Source organism: Haliotis asinina, chromosome 2 (genome assembly GCF_037392515.1).
Source record: "Haliotis asinina isolate JCU_RB_2024 chromosome 2, JCU_Hal_asi_v2, whole genome shotgun sequence".
Classification (NCBI taxonomy): domain Eukaryota; kingdom Metazoa; phylum Mollusca; class Gastropoda; order Lepetellida; family Haliotidae; genus Haliotis; species Haliotis asinina.
The window spans coordinates 3340335-3359779 of NC_090281.1; the positions used below are offsets into that span (position 1 = coordinate 3340335).

Here is a 19445-nt window from a genome sequence, read left to right on the forward strand (position 1 = left end):
AATGTTTGGGCTTGAAGCCTTTAGAGAGTACTAAAAATGGCTGCCCCCACAGTACTAGTTTTCGAGAATGATTCTTCCGTGTCTGAAAATTTGTGCAAGTTTGTTATAGATAAAGCCAATGACGCAATCAAACGGAAGAATGTTTTTACGGTGGGAGTTTCAGGTAGAAGCTATTTGAATATACTCCTGACTCTGTACACAATGATTACAATCGTGCCTCGCACCGGCATTGACACGTAAGGCAGATAACTCTTCTTGGAAATGCGGCGAAGCCTAGCCCTAGACCAATATCTCTCATGATATGTAATAAGGAGTATTGCTCCAAGCAAATTTGGCTCATTTCATAATGAAACAGGCATGTGAACTCTAAAGCCACCACATGCCTAAATCTAAACACCAGTTAAGAAGATAATTTAGGAAAGTTATAAAGTGAAACTTCAAACATTTTAAAGAAGATATCTAAGAGTCCTGTCTCGCCTGAGAAAAATAGTAAAGAAGAAAAGGTTTCTGCACTTTTCACCAGTTTTAATAATTTTTTTGCCATTGTTACCACCCCAAACTTGTAATAATTTTTCTCTATTTTTTTTTATCATATTTTGTCATATTTTGTTTTTGTATTTTATTCGGTTTTTTTTGTAAGTTTAGAGAGATCTGAACCCATGCTTGCCATAAAAGGTAACTATGCTTGTCGTAAGAGGTGATTAACAGGATTGGATGGCCAGACTTGGTTGACCAAGGTCTCCGGATCCCATTTTTGGAGATTGATGCTTATGCTGTTGATCACTGGGTTGGCTGGTCCACACTTGATTATTTTCACACCGCTGCCTTATGACTGGAATATTGCTGAATGAGGCGTAAAACTAAATTCGCTCAATTAATTCAAAACTAATGGAAAATGTGAAACAATGTAAACATACTACCTCTATTTCCATGGATTCACTGCAGTTCAATGAGCAGCATTTAGTTAAATGTAAACAATTAATAGCTGGTGAAGACAGTTTCCATCCAAGTGTTTCAAACATTGGTACTATGGTATTATGAAGTTGAGACGTCAAAATGTCAAGGTGTTATTAAGCATTTTGATGTGTTTTGTATAAGTAATATTTGGAAATGGATGATCTGTAGGACTCACCTGATTCATGCTGCTCTGTTCGTCTGTTTAAGGTGGAAGCCTGGCCAAATATTTATGCAACAATTTACCAAACCACAACACTGACTGGTCTAAATGGCGGATGTTCTTCTGTGATGAGCGCTACGTGGATTATAATGATCCTGATTGTACTTACAAAGTTTACAAAGATAATCTGCTGCCTAATGTTCCTCTGACAGAGGACAACATCTTTCCAATCAATCCTGATATTCCAGGTGTGTACTTCCTTGAGTTACATGAACACAAATGTCAGAAACATTTCAATTCTTTTTCAGAAGTCCTCCTAGGGGTACATATAAGCATATTCAAATCCATCAAAAATCTCAAGACAGTTGTAATTATATTTCATAATAAAATATTTACAAAACAGAATACTCGTTTTGTCTCCAGCGAAGAGCAGGTAACTCTAGCCTTTTGTTTGTATGGTTCCTTTTCTTTTGCATGGATGCTTGATGGAATTCACAGGTTGATTATTTCATTCATGAATTGTTGTAACTTAGTCATGTGTTTATGTCTGTGGCCATGTGCCAGGCAAAATGGCAGACCACATGGTTTACATTCATCTTCCTCTTAGAGAGAAAAAGGTGTCACTTTGTGCTCTGACAGCAATGTTGTTTGTGTATTTTTATATATTTTGTACTAGGGTTATAATATTAACATGTACTTGCATATCTGCTGTGTATTATGTTGTATTATGTGAACACTAAAAGGTTCCCTTTTTCTCTGCTTGTTCATATCTACATGTTCACCAGGTTAAATTGTTTAGCTATTTGGCAAATTGTTATCGCCTGTGCGTTTTCTCTGCTATATATGTGTTTACGTATATGTTTCTGTAACAACAGCGGCCTTTGTTGGTCCTGTGTGTTACAGTTCTGGACGTTCATATCAGGTGGCGCTACATTAACCTCAAGACACTTACCTTGTGGAGGAACATCATGATGATCAATCATGTGAAAGAGCCATACATTCACCCCTCAAGTCCAGGACAGCTGATATGCTGTTTTATACAAATCCTCTGCAGGCAGTGGGGAGGACAAGTACATATGGGGTAAACAACCACCCTCAGAAAAGTCCACAGGCAAAAAGAGTGCCTCTTCTCCTGCTGGTGGGGGAAAGGGCAGAAAAACACCCCTTCTTCCCTTACCCCTTCTCTTACCCCTTCTTCCCTTACCCCTTCTTCTCCTACCCCTTCTTCTCTTACCCCTTCTTCTCCTACCCCTTCTTCCCTTACCCCTTCTTCTCCTACCCCTTCTTCCCTTACCCCTTCTTCCCTTACCCCTTCTTCTCCTACCCCTTCTTCCCTTACCCCTTCTTCTCCTACCCCTTCTTCTCCTACCCCTTCTTCCCTTATCCCTTATCCCTTCTTCCCTTACCCCTTCTTCTCCTACCCCTTCCTCTCCTACCCCTTCTCCCTCTGCACCAAACCCTGTTGCACCTGCTCCATTAGCTTTAGATGATTTGTTGTCCATGTTGCAGCAACAGATGACCTCAGTGCGGTCACTCATCTCAGACGTGATATCCAGTCTCTGATAGGAGATCGGTATCCATTCGGTGGTTGGTCATCTGCCGGGGGCGCCCCTTCCTCCGGGTTGGGTGCTGTCTTCTTGGGAGTGCCTCTCCCGAGCTTCGGCTCTGGTGTTGGTCTCTCTGTTGGTTCAGCTGCATCTGATCCAAGTTCTGGCTCCATTGCAGTCCAGCCGTTCTGGTCTTGCACTTGCAACCAGCGACACAGCTGCAGGTAACCTCCCAGCACCTCAGGATCCCTGCTTCGGCAGGTGATACCTTGGGATCCCTTCCTGGCGACATGTTTGCTCCTTGTAAGGCTGTGGAGACCCAGCTGTGCATCTAACCTTCACCAACCTTGAGAAGATACTAACCCTGTCGGGTAGCAGGTCACGGCTTGATCTCATCCATCACTACTTGATAGGGAAGGAAGCGCTGTTTGGTCCTACAAGTGGTTGATTAGTGCATCTATGCCTTAATCCCCCAAGGGAGTTCTTCTGGCACAGCTTTCACCTCTTCTACTTCACAGTAAGCAGTTCTCCAAAGCCCTTGGTGATCTCGGCATGAGCAGTTGTTACACTGCCGACCATCGACGTTCATTGTCTCTCACCTGATGTCCATATGGGTGGCTGACTGACTCGCTTCCTTTGGAAATGAGAGAAAGTCACTTCCTGTCCACACTCAGGAATTGCCATATGCCACAATGGAAGTCAGGCCTTCGTCCTTTCTTGGGGATTCGATGCACTCTGGTGCCGAATTCTCAGAAGGTGGAGATACTCCTTGGCGAGGTCCTGTTGTTGCTGGACAAGGCAGCCATCGATTTGGTTCTGAGGGACCAGGAAATTAGGGGTTTCTACTCCACTTATTTAACCAAAAAGGATAGAGGGTTCAGACCCATTCCGAACGTAATGGGTCTGAAAGATTTGATCAAGGTGCTGTCTTTCAAGATGGAGACACTGCGCTCATTTTCTCATCTGTAAAGGCAGTTGATCACATCAACTGACCTCAAAGACACACTCCTCCATGTACTGATGCACCCTAAGTTTCAGAGATACCTCAGGTTTTCCTTCGATTCGAAGTGCTATCAGTTTCGTGTGCTCCCCTTTGGCATCTCCACAGTGCTGATGGTGTTCGGGGTGGTGGGGTAGCCTAGTGGTTAAAGCGTTCGCTCGTCACGCCGAAGACCCGGGTTCGATTCCCCACATGGGTACAATGTGTGAGACCCATTTTCTGGTGTCCTCGGCAGTGATATCGCTGGAACATTGCTAAACGTGGCAATAAACCAAACTCACTCACTAATGGTGTTCACCAAACTCATCCCAGTCCCAGCCCAGATTGCCAGGGCACAGGGCAACATTTGTTACCTGTGCCTGGACGACTGGCTCCACAGAGCGCTCAGCACCCACTTGAGTGAGGAATCCACAGAGTCAGTCCCAGCCCAGATGGATGGATACTTTAACCAAGTTGAGACGGATTATCAACCTCAAGACATTAGACCTGTGAAGGGTAGAATAGGCCTTCAGCAACCCATGCTTGCCATGAAAGGCGAATATGCTTGTCGTAAGAGGCAACTAATGGGTGGTCAGAATTGGTTGACGCGTCTTCAGTTCCCAATTGTACAGATCAATACTCATTCTCTTGATCACTGGATTGTTGGGTCAAGACTTGATTATTTACAGACTGCCGTCATATAGGTGGAATGTTGTTGAGTGTGGAATGCATTTCCTTCAGTCCATGGAGTTGTTTTGCAATTCCTTCAGTCCCCCAGGGCCTCAACTCAAACTTGGCTTCTGCTGCTAGGCAAACGATGGTGGACATAGTTTGGCATGCAAATCTGAGGATGAGACCAGTTCAGCAAGTGTTAGCACAGCTGTGGTGTCACTTCGAGAGTTACAAGAAAGATCTGGTAACTCAGGAGTGGTCAGTTCTTCATTTGTGTTGGTGGACTGCGATTAGTTCAGTGTGTGGGTTGAGCCTGTTATCTCCCAGGGGTTGATAATGTGCATGCAGATCCGCTCTCACATCATCTGTTGGCACCCCATGAGTGGTTGATCAACCGGGAGATATTGGGGATCATTTCCTAGTTTGGGTTGTTCCAGGTGGATTTTTCTAGCAGGCAGTGACAGACTGCGTCCAGTTGTCTGGTTGATGAGTCCTCCATGGGACTTATCTATTGTATGAGATTGGATGTCCAGTGCTCTCTTTTACAATTTGGCAAATTCATCTCTTCAGCTTTTAAGTTGGAAACAGCATTTTTGGTGGCGTGACATCAGATAGAGAGTCAGTGAGTTCCATGCTATGTCACTAGATCCGGAGCCTACCGTGTTTAATAAGGATCAGGTGAGCATTCACTTACCAGATTCTTACCACCGAAAAACGATCATGCGTTTCATGTTACAGTACCTATCGATCTACCCACCTTCACCCTTCCTACTTCATCTGGTAACACACCACAGTGCTCATATGTTGGAGGTACGCAAGACCCTTGAAGCTTATATTAGAAGGACGGTGTTGCTACACAAGAATAAACAGTTGTTTTTTAGGTATGGTGGGGACAAAGCTGGCCATCCAGTAAATACACAGATCTTATCAAGGTGGATTTTGTCAGCTAATTGTATGGTTTATACACAGGGGGTGTATCACTTAGAAACTGTTAGAAAGACATATTGGTGTATAGACCTTCGCCCAACACCATATTAATGGAAAGGGATGTAACGTCGAAACACAATCTGTTTCGTCAAATTATGCGAGTGTATTCATGCCCTTTTTGTTTTTATGTGAGTGTATTCGTACCCTGTTTGTTTCATGTGAGTGTATTCCTACCCTGTTTGTTTCATGTGAGTGTATTCCTACACTGTTTGTTTATGTGACTGTGTTACTACCCTGTTTGTTTCATGCGAGCGTATTCGTACCCTGTTTGTTTCATGTATGCGTATTTGTACCCTGTTTGTTTCATGTGAGCGTATTTGTACTCTGTTTGTTTATGTGAGTGTATTGGTAGCCTGTTTGTTTCATGTGAGTGTATTCCTACCCTGTTTGTTTCATGTGAGTGTATTCCTACCCAGTGTGTTTCATGTGAGTGTATTCCTACCCTGTTTGTTTCATGTGAGCGTATTTGTACCCTGTTTGTTTCATGTGAGAGTATTCCTACCCTGTTTGTTTCAGTGGAGGAGGCTGCTGCAGACTATGTGAAAAAGATCCGGACTGTGTTGCCTGGTGATGGTTTCCCGCGCTTTGATTTACTTCTTCTTGGAATGGGACCTGATGGACACACATGCTCTCTTTTCCCCGGTCACAAACTGCTTGATGTAAGTGTTAGGCAACACCAATATACATACCTAAACACATACATCACATTCGTGCTTCTTTCCCACTTATGCTGACAACCTTAATATGTTGTCCACTCACTCACTCACTCACTCGTTCCCTCACTCGTATACACTTGTGTTTGTATGCAATCAAATTATTTAGATTGTGAGCAGTTACCTGCACAGTGTTTACAATCATCGAATCATCAACATGTGTAAATGTATTTGTGGAATGTTTTTTGCTCCTTCATAAGGAAGTTCTCCTTTCATACCCCTGAAGGTGATTCTATATATTATCTATTTTGACATGTTCTAGGCTATAGTACTTGGTATGTTACTATTTATGGGATATGTACTACATGTATGTAGACTGTTGGGACTATGTAGACAATCTTCACAGTCTGACATTTTGTTTATAGTCCAGAGAACATGATATTGTCAGCAGTGATATAAATTGGTACCATTGTCCATATAATCAGTATTGTCAGTATGGTCAATATAGTCCACAGAGTCCATAGAATACATGAAAGGGTCAGGGTTAGATAGTGACAACCCACACATCATGCTTTTTCCAGATAATTGTAATTTTTCCTTGTCCTGACTCATGCTTATTGCTTATCTCCTCTTCCCTGGCGAAGGTAGTGGAATACCTGAAATCCTTTGAAGTTCCCTTCTGAAAGAAGCAGATGTGAAATACACTCACCCACGTGTAGCCTCCCCTTTTCCTGTGCAAACGGTCAGCTGACCAACCATGCTTGTTACTCTCTCCTTATCACCCGATGAGGGCGGCTGGAGTTACCTAGAGTCTCCACTACGGCGATAAGTTTTTCAACTATTTCGGTCCTTTAACTATATTTATGTCATATGCGGTATTTGGTTTATGTATATGTATCAAAATTTGTTTATTTGTGATTATTGTGTGTTGATATAGCACGTATTTCGTCAACCGAGACTTAGTCTGCTTTTAGTTTCTCCGGCGTGTAAGCCCTTATTTTCATTCACTATTTGCTGTGAATTTTACAGAAATTTATCTGTGTCAGAATGTATTTTATAAATTCTTTCTTTTCACAGGCGTGCGAGGGACAGACAATGTTGACTTTCATTAGTCATGTCTAATCGGAAGATTTAGCTTCGAGTAACTGTTTTTTTCATTAACTGCTGAATTTCATTCCAGTTACCAGTCAGGCGTGTCCCTGGGGTTATACCTTGGGTCCAGTGAATCGTCCCCTAGACCACAGAAGAGTACTCCATCAGGAATGGGGCCATCGCAGCATAAGAAGTCTAGATCACCATTGTTGTAGAAGACGAAGTTGTCTGCAACGAAGTCATCACAGAATCAACATTCTTCGACGAAGAAGTCCTGAGTGACGAGATCCTGGTGACAACAGGGACAACATATCTACGAGGAGCCACCGTTGATGCTACTGCACTTCGAGCAAGGTAGACTTCGTCAGCAGCCTTGGTCATCGCAGTAGACATCTCTACGAGTCAGTCGTCACTGGACTCAACGCAACTGTTCGACGCAGACGCCTTCATGCTACATGACCTTGGAAAGGTCCTTGGAAAGGTCATGTTGAAGAAGAACGAAGAATACAATTTTCAACTACATCGACTGCTGCTACTAGATCGGCCATGACTACATCGTCACCGCTCCAGGTCGTCAGACAACGCAGACTTCGTCAGCAGCCCCATCTCTACGGGTCAGTCGGAACTGCACTCAATGCAGCCGTTCGACTCTGAAGCATTCATGAAACATGAGGAGGCATATGCACGCGTCTGCTCAGGAGGATTGTCACCGTCGTCCTTATCATCCCATTGCAGTCCGGAGAGAGATCCACCTACATCAAGTGAGTGCACCCACACGGGCGAGTGCACTCGCGTGGGTGGGTGGTCTCACAGGTCTACTTGTCAATGAAGATCTTCATCAGTCTCCCCAGCTCGTTGAAGGCACCGTTAGCACTCATCGTCCCCTTCAGACCTGGACTCACATAAGCAGGATCATCGGCATCCATTGAATGCGTCACACTCACTGAAGGATGAAGACAGATACTACTGATCGTCATCTCCAGAGGAAGCACTCTTTTTGGACTCGGAAGTCACATTGTAAATCACAAATAGTCTGGACTTAGTCTTACCATCCAAGGATTCCAACGAACCCAACACTTACAAGATGAAGAAGGAAGACATGCGTTGACATTTCAGGCGATAGCTCCGATATCAACGATTTCTGAGAAGTTATCTTTGACATTCAAGTTCGCATCCAAGTTTCAGCAACAACATATGTCACCTTTCAACGTTCATCACTTCCCTCTTCACCATGTGGAGCCCTCCATCAGAGCACCAGATGTAGACGAGGCATACAAGATCATCAGCAGTCCCCGCAACGATCTTACAAGATAGACGACATTCAGACGGGCTCGATATGGAGGAGTCAATGAAATCTCAAGTTCAGCAATCCTGCGAACGAGGAAGAGTGAATAATCCTGTCAAGTTTAGTCAATCAGAAGAATTATCAGCAGTTTACGTCTGAACACCTTGTATCAACTACTGCAGGACTGAATCTACTTCCTCGACAAGATTGAAGAGGTAGCAAGGATGATCGCCCAGGACTTCAGAGAAGTCATGATGATCAAGTCCATCGACACCTTGACAACGATGCTCAAGCAGACAAGTCAGCATTTCACTAAGTCCAAGTTCTATAGAGTCCAGAGAACGAGAGATAAGAAGTTTAATTCCCGGAGTGTCCAGGAGCTAAACATTGGAGATCAAGGTCGGAACGACTGGAGTTTTCCACCCTCAGCAGTTCCCATTCAACCGTCTCCAGTGGGTGAATGTCTTCAACTCGACTGGAAGACACGGGGAATTCTCAACAATGAATATGTCATGAAGATTCTTCGGGATGACTGCAACATACCACTGCAAACTATACCTCCGATCTCAAAAGATGACGGTATTATCTTCGGTGGGAAAATTCCGACACATCTACCTGGAAGACAATTTGTCTACATCAGCTTCAAGCGGCGGAAGTTTTTCCTCGCGTTTTACTCATCTAGAGACGTGCTCGCCAAACAGCATGGTTACGAGCAAGACTAAATACTAGGGTATCACTGTTTGAACAAGATTTCACGATGATCGGTTATCTGCTACACCGGTGACGTCACGTCTACAATCTGATTGGTCCAAGAGAGACAATGCCTTGCAAAGAAAGCCAGTGACGTTACATCTTCAATCTGATTGGTCCTCAAGACGAAGCCCTGTGCAGAAATTGATGTTATTATTCCAGTGTTAGGAGGTCGTCTACATTTGACTTACAGTCTTTCAACGATGGCTATCGGGAGGCTTGCAGCAGTGAATGGCAGTTTCTGATCGGACAGCCAGCTATAAATAGACTTCCTTGGAATCTCAACTCCTTCATAATGAACAGCGTTGATGATCTGAAGACGAAGAATGATGCCTCTTCACGGCATACAAGCTCATCATGAGAGAAGTCAACTCAGTCTACAGTTGGACTTCACTATCAGGCTACTAACTCAGCTTGGATGACTTGAGAATCTAACTCCTCGGGATTTGATTCATCACTACGTTGAGATACATCGCTGTCCCAGGATCGGTGGTTGAAGTTCAAGCCGATGATTAGAACAAGTTCTGCTCTCTCTGTTATCACTATGTCAGTGATAATATCTACTCAGTCTGCTCACGTCACCTACTACTACTAGGGGTTTCTGAGTCATGGTTTCATGTCCTGACCGGTTTAGGATGCTGGACATCTTGAGACCATACCTGGTATGGTAGATTCGCCAGTCAATGTTTGCGAAGGAACTTACATATTAGAACCGACATTCAACAACCTTCTTTAGGTAGACACGTTTCTCCAAGGATGGAGTGCCCATCTAAACAATGAGGTTGCAGCAGGATTCTGGAAGAAGGAAGATCGAGCTCTTCACATCAACCAGTTGGAGATGAAAGTGGTGATGCATGTTATCCATCATTGGTCGACAACTCTGAGAGACAAGCTACTGATGATCCAGACGGAAAACTCAACCGTTGCTTTCTACGTAAACAAGGGTCAACGAGACCTCCATATCTACGAAGGGATGTCAATAAGTTTTGAGCCTTGCATAGAAAAACACAAAATATTGGTATGAACCACATTTATTTTTCAACATAATCCCCTTGTGAGTCAAGTCTCGACTCAAGACACTTGTTCCATCTTTTCTGCCAGGCGCTGATGCCATCTTTGTAGAAGGCGCCATTTTGGTCCTCAAACCAAGCCTCAGTAGCAGCAATAAGCTCGTTATCATCCTGAAATCTACGACCACGCAAGTGTTTCTTGAGATTTGGGAACAGATGGTAATCACTTGGCGCCAGGTCTGGAGAGTAGGGGGGATGCGGCAAGATTTCGTACCTGCATTCCTGGACAGCAGCGGCTGCAACGCGAAAGGTGTGCACTGGAGCATTGTCTTGATGTAGAAGAATACCACGTCTGATCTTGCCCCGCCGCTTCTCCTTGATTGACTGTCGCACTTGGCTCAACAAGTTAGCGTAATATTCCCCATTCATTGTTCTTCCTTTTGGTAAGTAATCTATGTGGATGACGCCTTTGCTATCCCAGAAGACTTAGTCGCCATTACCTTCTGCACTGATCTGGAGGCTTTGAACTTTTTGGTCCTGGGAGTTTCCATTCCATGGATTCTTGTTTGCTCTCAGGGTCATAGTGGTGGATCCAGGTTTCATCACAGGTTACTAGCCTAAAGTGAAAATCTTCTGGATTCTTGTTGTATCTGGTTAGCATGGAGTTGCTTATGGTGACCCTTGTTTGCTTCATTTCATCTCTAAGCATTCTTGGCACCCATCTTGTGCACACCTTAGACATGACGAGATGTTCATGAAGAATTGTCTCGATGGATGAAATGCTTGTGGTCTCCTCTAACTCGTGGAGTGTGATTCGATGATTTTCCAGCACAAGTCTATGCACTCTGTCAATGTTTTCCTGACTAGTGCTTGTTGTTGGGCAACCTGGATGGGGGTCATCTTCAAGACTCTCTCTGCCATGCTGAAGTTCATTGACCCATCGTTTGATGGTAGCAGATGAAGGGGAAGACTTCCCATAAACTGCTGAAAGCCTTTCTTCAATGTTCTTCGCCGAGTTTCCTTCAAGAACTAAATACTTAATTACTGCTCTATACTCAATTTTATTCATTTTCATTGCCGTGAGGGGGGTCTCTTTCTGTCAATGTGAGCTGTTCAATAACTTCTGAGAGTAGGATACCAAAACTTATATATCACATCAGCTACACGCCAAGGTTCAATGTCGTACCATAGGCAGTGACACCTGGGTATGAAAAATGCTCAATGCTCAAAACTTATTGACATCTCCTTGTAATACACCTGAAGTTTCTACTCTTCAACATGGTCGATAGTCTGAATCTCCAAATAAAAGTATCTCACATACCAGGAGCCTGCAAAATCATGGCAGATGCGTTATCTCGCCCTCTTTGTCTGTCACCAACATGCTGTATATGCTGTATCAGTCAGATCACTACAAATAGACTTATTTACAACAAGTCTTCTTGTGGGACGGACCAAACGCATTCACGTTTCCCCCTCCAGTGCTGCTACCAAGAGTGATCAAGACAATCGGACAGCTGCCAGGTCAACCGGACAGACAGTTTCGCATACCGGCCTTGCCTTCAGTACTTGGACCTAATGACTACTGAGAAACCTGAAGGCAACATGTCCGCAGATAGCAGAATATTTATGTCATTTATGACATTCCAGAGGTCTGAAAGGCTCTACATTTTCTACATACTTGGCAGCTCTCAGCTCAGTCATTACCATGGAAACAGGAACCAAGCTGCCTAAAGTATCCGAGCTACTTGCCTTCCTATACTCCTTCAAGTTGGAAGATCAACAGCATGGAATCTGAGGCATCGTACTTCAACATATCACAAGTGATGCGTACGAACCACTTGATCATATCTCATTGGAACTGCTAGTTCAGAAGACGCTGTTTTTTACTTGCCTTAGCTACAGCTGCACGCCTGTCAGAAATTCATGCTCTAGACTTCAGCCACACAAGCTTTGATGCAAATCATCTGCAGACAGCTCATCCAGGTCTACGATGGGATTTTATTGCCAAAAATCAAGTGCCAGGTCAACTGGATAGACCGTTCCACAGACTGGCATTATCTTCAATCCTGGAACCTCATGATACACAAGATTTATCATTATGTCCAGTCAGAGCATCATACGTACCACGCCTAGAACACAACTTTTCAAGCGCCTGTTTATCTCTATATCCACTGAGACACCTACGGAAGTATCCTGCAACACTATGTCAGTGTAGATCAGAGCTGTTATATTGAGAGCCTATAAAGCAGCAGGATTTGAACCTCCATGAGCCTCCAACCCACACGATGTCAGAGCCTTGGCCTCTACACTGGTGCTACATGGGAATTGCTCACTATCAACTTTAATGGAGGGCTGCTTATGGAAGTGAAACACAGTGTTTGCCAACCATTATCTACCAGACATAGCCATGGAGAACGTCTCTGGCATTCATCAGTTTGGGCCTCTTGTCGTTTCTCAGCAACACACTGTCCCCTGAAGGCGCTGAGTTCACTCACTCATTTTATCAGGTGACTTGTGGAAGCCAGACGCTTTGTGGAGTATAATGGTGGAAAGTCCATGCACACTTCTTAAACAGACTAGCATGAGTGATTAGGACCCTGTACTCATATTGAAGATACTTGTGCATGAAGAGGGGTCACAACTAGTCTTGATTACAATATCTTGACATTTAGTTGCATCAGAAACTAGCAGGATGCTAGTTACTTTTGATGTCACCACATTCCAGTCAACGAAGCCTTCTGCTGACAAGTTCAACCGGATGTGATCCCCCTAGAATATATAATGAATATTAGAAGAATAGGACTGAATTATCGGGAATATTATTGGACTTAATTTTGACAGTCAGCAGAATCCAGCGTGGCCTGACCCACAGCCGTTTCCGTTAGATTCTGTATGCAATAAGCATGAGTCAGGATAAGGAAAAACATGTAATTTTCTGAATAAAATTGATATTCTATACTTATTCTGACTCTTGACAAAAGCGTGCATGCTGCCCCGCACAGGCATGCTGAATTCCTATATTTGTGTGTCGGGTGATATACAAGGAGATAGTAACAAGCATGGTTGGTCAGCTGACCGTTTGCACAGGAAAATGGGAGGCACGTGGGTGAGTGTATTTTACGCCTGCTTCTTTTAGAAGGGAACTTCAAGGGATTTCAGGTATTCCACTACCTTCACCAGGGAAGAGGAGATAAGCAATTAAGCTTGAGTCAGGATAAGTATAAAATATAAATTTTATTCAGAATATTACATTTTAGTGGTCTCCAAGGTGCAGTATTACATTGTATGCATGAGTTATCTCCTCCCAACACATTCACATATTGTCTACATAGTTATAAATTGTTGATATTGTCAATATAGTCAGTATTGTTCATCTAGTCCATATTGTGCAGAGTCCATAGAGAATATGTTGTGGACATATAGTTATAAACTGTGAAATTATCATTTGAAGGGAGAGTATGTACTCCATGGACTGGATGGAATATATTGACTACATAAACAATATGAAGTATATGGACAATATTACCTCTTTATAACTATGTGCAGTATGGGGGATATGTAACAATATCACTTGAACTGTGGTAAAAGCAGTGTTTGTGGTGTTACTATAGGTGACACATGCTGTCATGTTCTTCCTCCAGGAGGCCAGCCTGATTATTGCACCCATCACTGACTCCCCCAAGCCTCCTCCTGCTCGAGTCACCATGACATATCCCGTGCTGAACAATGCTGCCTGTGCAGTGTTTGCATCCTGTGGTGAAGGCAAGGCAGACATGGTAAAGGTGAGCTATATCACAAGTCACAGCTCACCTAGAACAGCAGAATCCACAAAATGCAGCAGACAAATGAACAGTCAGCATTTGTAAACTTCCTTGTGTTAAAGTGCAAACAATGCTACATTCATAACTGGTAGATTATCAGCACTATTACTTAAATTGCTTGATTTATATTAATGATAATACTTTGCAAAGAGGTTTTGTTTGTCAAGACAGATTAAAGGGGAAGCCTAGTGGTCAAATGTTGAAGACCGGGGTTCGATTCCCCACATGGGTACAATGTGTTAATCCCATTTCTGCTGTCCATCGCCATGATTTGAAACTAAAAGCGGTGATATCAAAACACTCACCATATAGTTCCACGGCTTTCATCTCAGCTCGCTCCCTCCCTCCCTCCCTCCCTCCCACTCACTCACTCACCCACCCACTCACTCACTCACTCACTCACTCACTCACTCACTCACTCACTCACTCACTCACTCACTCACTCACTCACTCACTCACTCACTCACTCACTCACTCACACCTGATATTTCAGAGAGTCCTGGAACCGGCCGGTGGTGACCTGCTCCCGGCTGCCCGGGTCAAGCCCTCCAATGGGGATGTCGTGTGGTTTCTGGATGCAGGAGCAGCCTCCAAGCTTAACAGTAGGCAATAATCTCACCGTGCGATGGGGTAGCCTACAGGTCAAAGTGTTGGCTTGTCATGTCCAAAGACCTGGTTTGATGCCTTGCTGAGTAAAACATGTAAAGCCTATTTGTGGCACTGCCTATCAGTCTATTGCTTTAGCCTTACCAAGAGCAGGGATTTGTTGGACAGGAAATACAGCATCACCCCACACACAAATTTGGAAATTGAGCACAAATAATAAAGAGTGTTTGCACACCAAAAATCTACATCGCACATTAGAAACTTGTCGATTCCACATGTGTTTAATGCTTCAGGATCTGCTAAATCTATCACTTTATTGATATATTTTGTTGCAATGGAACCCCGTTCATTAACCATAGGTGCCATCAATTAGAGTCCCTCAGATCTCAGAATATATAATCCTGGTAAAAGTGGCAGTAACTCCTACTTACTCACTAACTCACTCACTCACTCACAGCCATATATAGACATACATACTACTGAGACAAACAGAGGAAACTGGGCAGAAGGTTGTAGATGGAAATGGTTGTCACATAATTCAGCTGTGAAACACTCTGGTGAGGTGGAAATTAGGATGGATATGAGAACCAAATCCGTCTGAAAAGAATTTTTGAATGTTTTAACTTTGTTTTTTATTTCTTGTTGGATGGAATGCCTGATTTGTTTATGCCATTGATGGACAGACGTCTGTGACTGTAGCAGTGCATGTGGGTTGTACACCGTACAGTGTATGTGGTTATACACCGTACAGTGTATGTGGTTGTACACCGTACAGTGTATGTGGTTGTACACCGTACAGTGTATGTGGTTGTACACAGTACAGTGTATGTGATTGTATGATGTATAGATAGATACAATGTGTAGCAGTACCACTGAATGACTGAGCATTAGTTACCAATGGTGTTAAACTGTGAGGCACACATGTGACTGGTAATGATTCTTGGTTTGTCATGGTCCTGGTTCTTTTGGGATTCCTGCAGCATGACTTCACTTACATACTGTTCACCTCACAACTCACTCACTCACCAACATCTGTTCAGTATCACTCAAAGATGTATGGATATATGTGATATACATGTATAGGACCATTCTGGGTTTGTGGGGTTTTTTGAGAGGAGATAGGAGAGGATTCTTTTCACCTTAGAACGAATATTACACTTACGAAACATACTAATGGGCTATTTGAAAAAGGTAACAAAGACTTTTCGGGATGCCATGTTATCAGTTGTTAGTGTGTAAAATCTGAAGTAAATTTTACAAAGAATTTTTGGAATTATGCTTTTGGCGGATTATTTCATAATAACAACTCAACTGAACACATACATTTACATGCAGACATAGACACACACGCAAAAGAACACAGTATCAGTTTGGTATGAGTTTGAATCTCAGTGTGCAGCTCAGATGTATCCAGGGGGGACGCCAGAAGCCAGTCATCATGACTTCATATCCAGGATGCCTTGATGACGTTTCTAGGATGTGAGCACCATGCCAAATCTGTATCATTAATGACACCTGCATTACATTAGACTTTCTTCATTACCAGCACAACATGAATGTCTTCCACGAGAACTGAAGTCTGATACTCTCCCACTTCATGAAACTGGTTTGACAGACTAGCATTTGGTCTCTGCTTGACATTTGGGAAGCAATGACATTAACAGGACCAAGTGATTCCTAGTCACTATACAGTGCCTGACTGGAGACAGTACAGTTTATACCTGTAAAAGATCATTATTACTCACTAATACAAGCAACCCCACACACATCTAAATTTGAACAGGACATTACCCCTCTGTAGCCAGACCAGAAGTTCAGTATGGGAATGACATGTACAGTGTGACATGGTCGTTTTTGTTAATGGTTGTCAGGTGTGTCTGCATGTTTTATTTTCTCAAAATAAGTCTGAAATATGATAAAGTGCTGTGTGAAAGCTAAGATTAGTGCTATATTTTTATATTTTGGATATCGATTTGTTTTTAATTTTATGGCAAATTTTATTATTCAGTTATTATTCACTGATTAGTTGCTTATTTTGTGCACTCATTAGTTCGTAATGTATTGGGATATTGTAAGCAGATATAAGTCAAGAAGGTTTTAGTGACAGTTACTGTAGATGTGAAGTCCGGGATCACAGAGGATGAATCAGAGATAATATACCAGATATGTTTATTTAAATACCAAGATTTAAACCAACAAAAATAGGTTGTATGAAATGTTTCAGATATCAGTATCTCAGTCTAAAAGATGTTGCTCGGAGTTTCTTCCCTTAGCAGTTTCAGGATCCAGGTTTTTCCAAAGTGGCAAATGTTACCAACCTTCATCATTACTTTGATTGGCATTCTAAAAGTTGAGGAGCTGAAGAATGAGGACAATTGCTATGGATAATCTCTATATATTCTGTATAGATGATGTTTTGACATAGATTCCCCAACATCAGATCAGGCTTTCCCCAAACTCACTCAAACATCCCAAATATGCCCTGTGAAAGTTGTACTATGCCCACCTGTATCTGAACAAACTTTGAGTTACATGCATTATATTATCCAGCGCCAACAGTCCTAGGACTCAGGGTGTCTTTGCTTGTTGTTAAGATGCCATGTGTAAGGTCCCACGGGGGAGGGGGTCTTTGCTTATCCGTTGGACATGGGTAATATCTCAGATTCCTATTCTTGTTTTGTGAGCTCAACACCCCTGAGGGTTTCAACAGCTGGTGAACTGTGACATTTTGCACCACTTAGAAGTTAATTGTTACACCAAACTGACTCTTACTGTTTTTCTGATAAAAAGATTATTTTAGAGGAACAGTTTGTGGTTCCTGATATGACCATGTGCTTTTTAATGTAATTTATTCTTGTTGGTTTGTTTTTGGATTATTTTCTATCACATTATTCATGATTATTTCAAAATAAATATGAAGTAGTTATGTGCCTTGTTTGGACTCATGATGTTAAACAGATGTGTCTCTTTTCATGTTTAGCTGAGAATCATTTATGGACAGGGGGTGAGGGTGCCGCCTAATGACTTATAAGTGTTGACACCCAGCAGGTAAAGCCGAGCTTCAGTCTCCACATGGACACATCAGTATAGGACTAGGTACAATGCAGCTGGCCTATTGTCACTTTGCCAGTAGAAGTGATGTGATGGTCAATCTGCCCAAACTCATTGGTCTTCAGTAAAACATGCTTGTGATAGGATTGGTCTGAGTTGCAGACTTGGTTGACATGTCATGCCTACATCGATTCTCATGCTGTTGATCACTGAATCGTCTGGTCCAGATTCAATCATTAAACAGACTGCTGTGATATAGATAGAATATTGCTGAGTGTGGTGTTCAACAAAAACCAACCACCTCTAGTTGATGGTAATGGATCCGTCCGGCCATGATGATTACGGATAGAAGCTATAAAAATGAGAAAATACAGAGTTAGAAATGTTGTCTTTTTCAAAATTCATATTTTTAAACTTATCCTATCTCACATTAAGCATCTCTCTTCCTCTCTTCGACCCAGTGTGGAAACGTGCTGTCAGCTAAGTTGAATCAAATCTTCTTGGCCTCTGACCACCCGACCTATGCCCCTGCAATACATGCCTGTCAATCATCCTGCACGCCCAGCCAACCACGTGATGTTCTTTACATGTCATTCTCCTCTTGGAGCTCCAAGTAATCTGCGACGCGGGGAAGGAAGAGTGGGCATCCATTGTGTGAGATAGGACAAGTATATAAATGTACAATTTATAGTTAAAATTTCCAATTTTTTAAACATATCCTATCTCACGTTATGCATTATCCCACAGTTGGCTGGAGGGCCACAGATTACCCTCTGACACACTGCACAGGTTAGGATGCATTCCACAAGGAGGCCAAGAATAGCATCAACTCCTGAGATGCTACTCCGTGCTTGTGATGGGTTGCTTCGGAAACCCCTTGGCTTACACGGCACAAAAACTCTAGGGAGTGGGCGCTAGCGAGGAAATGGGGTTTCACCCGCAACTTTTGCAAAGCATAACGACACAGTTTGGCAAGGTTTGGCCCCGTGATTTATCAGGAGACCCCAGTGATCTGGCGCGTCCCTGCTTCGAAACTACCTCCCAGAGACACACGCTGGACGGCTGTGAAAGGAGTAGTAGCCTGGATGCATAACGTGAGATGGGATGAGTAAGATTCAAAAGTAAGTAAGTTAAGATTCTTTAATACTAGCATAGTTTATCGTTCCCGTTCTTGCAATTGTAATATACCAGGTAGTAATATGAAACACACAGTCTTTAACTTTTTCTGAGTAGTGTATTATTGAAATAATAATGAATGCAACCGATGTAAACCAATAGATATTTTTTAGGTTTATGTCATGTCATGATGAAGCTGCCAGTAGACTTAAAGGGGACATGTACAGGAAGGGTACTCACTCTAGTTTCATTCCTCATGTGTTAAATGTGTGAATACCTGTGAAGATACTTAATAGAAAAGGTCTTCAGCAACCCATGCAAAACTAAAGTCACGCCCTGAAATGTCTGAATGTCATTTCTGGTGTTCAGAATCCTGATTGTACTGAATTATTGCTAAACCCTGGGTTAAACTAAACTTTCTTAGGTCGGTATCATACCTCTTCTTGGGAAGTTCGCACATCTGGCCCAGCTATATTCTTTTTTGCCCATGCTTCTATAACAGTGACACATTCAGGACTTTCATGTGAAGCTTTGTTTAAGGCAAGACTCAGCAATCTTCCAGTTATATGGTAGCAGTCTGTATTATTTTAGTCTGCAGTAAACAATCCAGTGATCAACATCATGAGAATCGATCAACGCATTTGGGACGCAATGACATGTGTGAACGAGGTCAGCAAGCCTGACCTCCCTACTCTGTTAGTCAAGTCACTCTCACAACAAGCATGGGTTGCTGAAGACCATTTGTAGCCCAGATCTTCA

The 19445-nt window shown here is 42.8% G+C and overlaps 1 protein-coding gene across 1 annotated transcript; it reads left to right on the forward strand.

Moving 5' to 3' along the window:
- The first annotated feature begins 13 nt into the window (after positions 1-13).
- Positions 14-17445, forward strand: LOC137273144 (6-phosphogluconolactonase-like). The gene is made up of 5 exons (XM_067805614.1): positions 14-163; positions 1165-1365; positions 5819-5961; positions 13734-13874; positions 14407-17445. Exons 1-5 carry the CDS (start codon positions 37-39, stop codon positions 14524-14526), a joined length of 732 nt encoding a protein of 243 aa, XP_067661715.1. The 5' UTR covers positions 14-36; the 3' UTR covers positions 14527-17445.
- The last annotated feature ends 2000 nt before the right edge of the window (positions 17446-19445 follow it).

Coding starts and splice junctions, on each gene's coding strand:
- LOC137273144 (XM_067805614.1), top strand. CDS start 37: ATGGCTGCCCCCACAGTACTAGTTTTCGAGAATGATTCTTCCGTGTCT. Junction 1,366..5,818: donor AATCAATCCTGATATTCCAG/GTGTGTACTTCC, acceptor TGTTTGTTTCAG/TGGAGGAGGCTGCTGCAGAC. Junction 13,875..14,406: donor GCAAGGCAGACATGGTAAAG/GTGAGCTATATC, acceptor CTGATATTTCAG/AGAGTCCTGGAACCGGCCGG.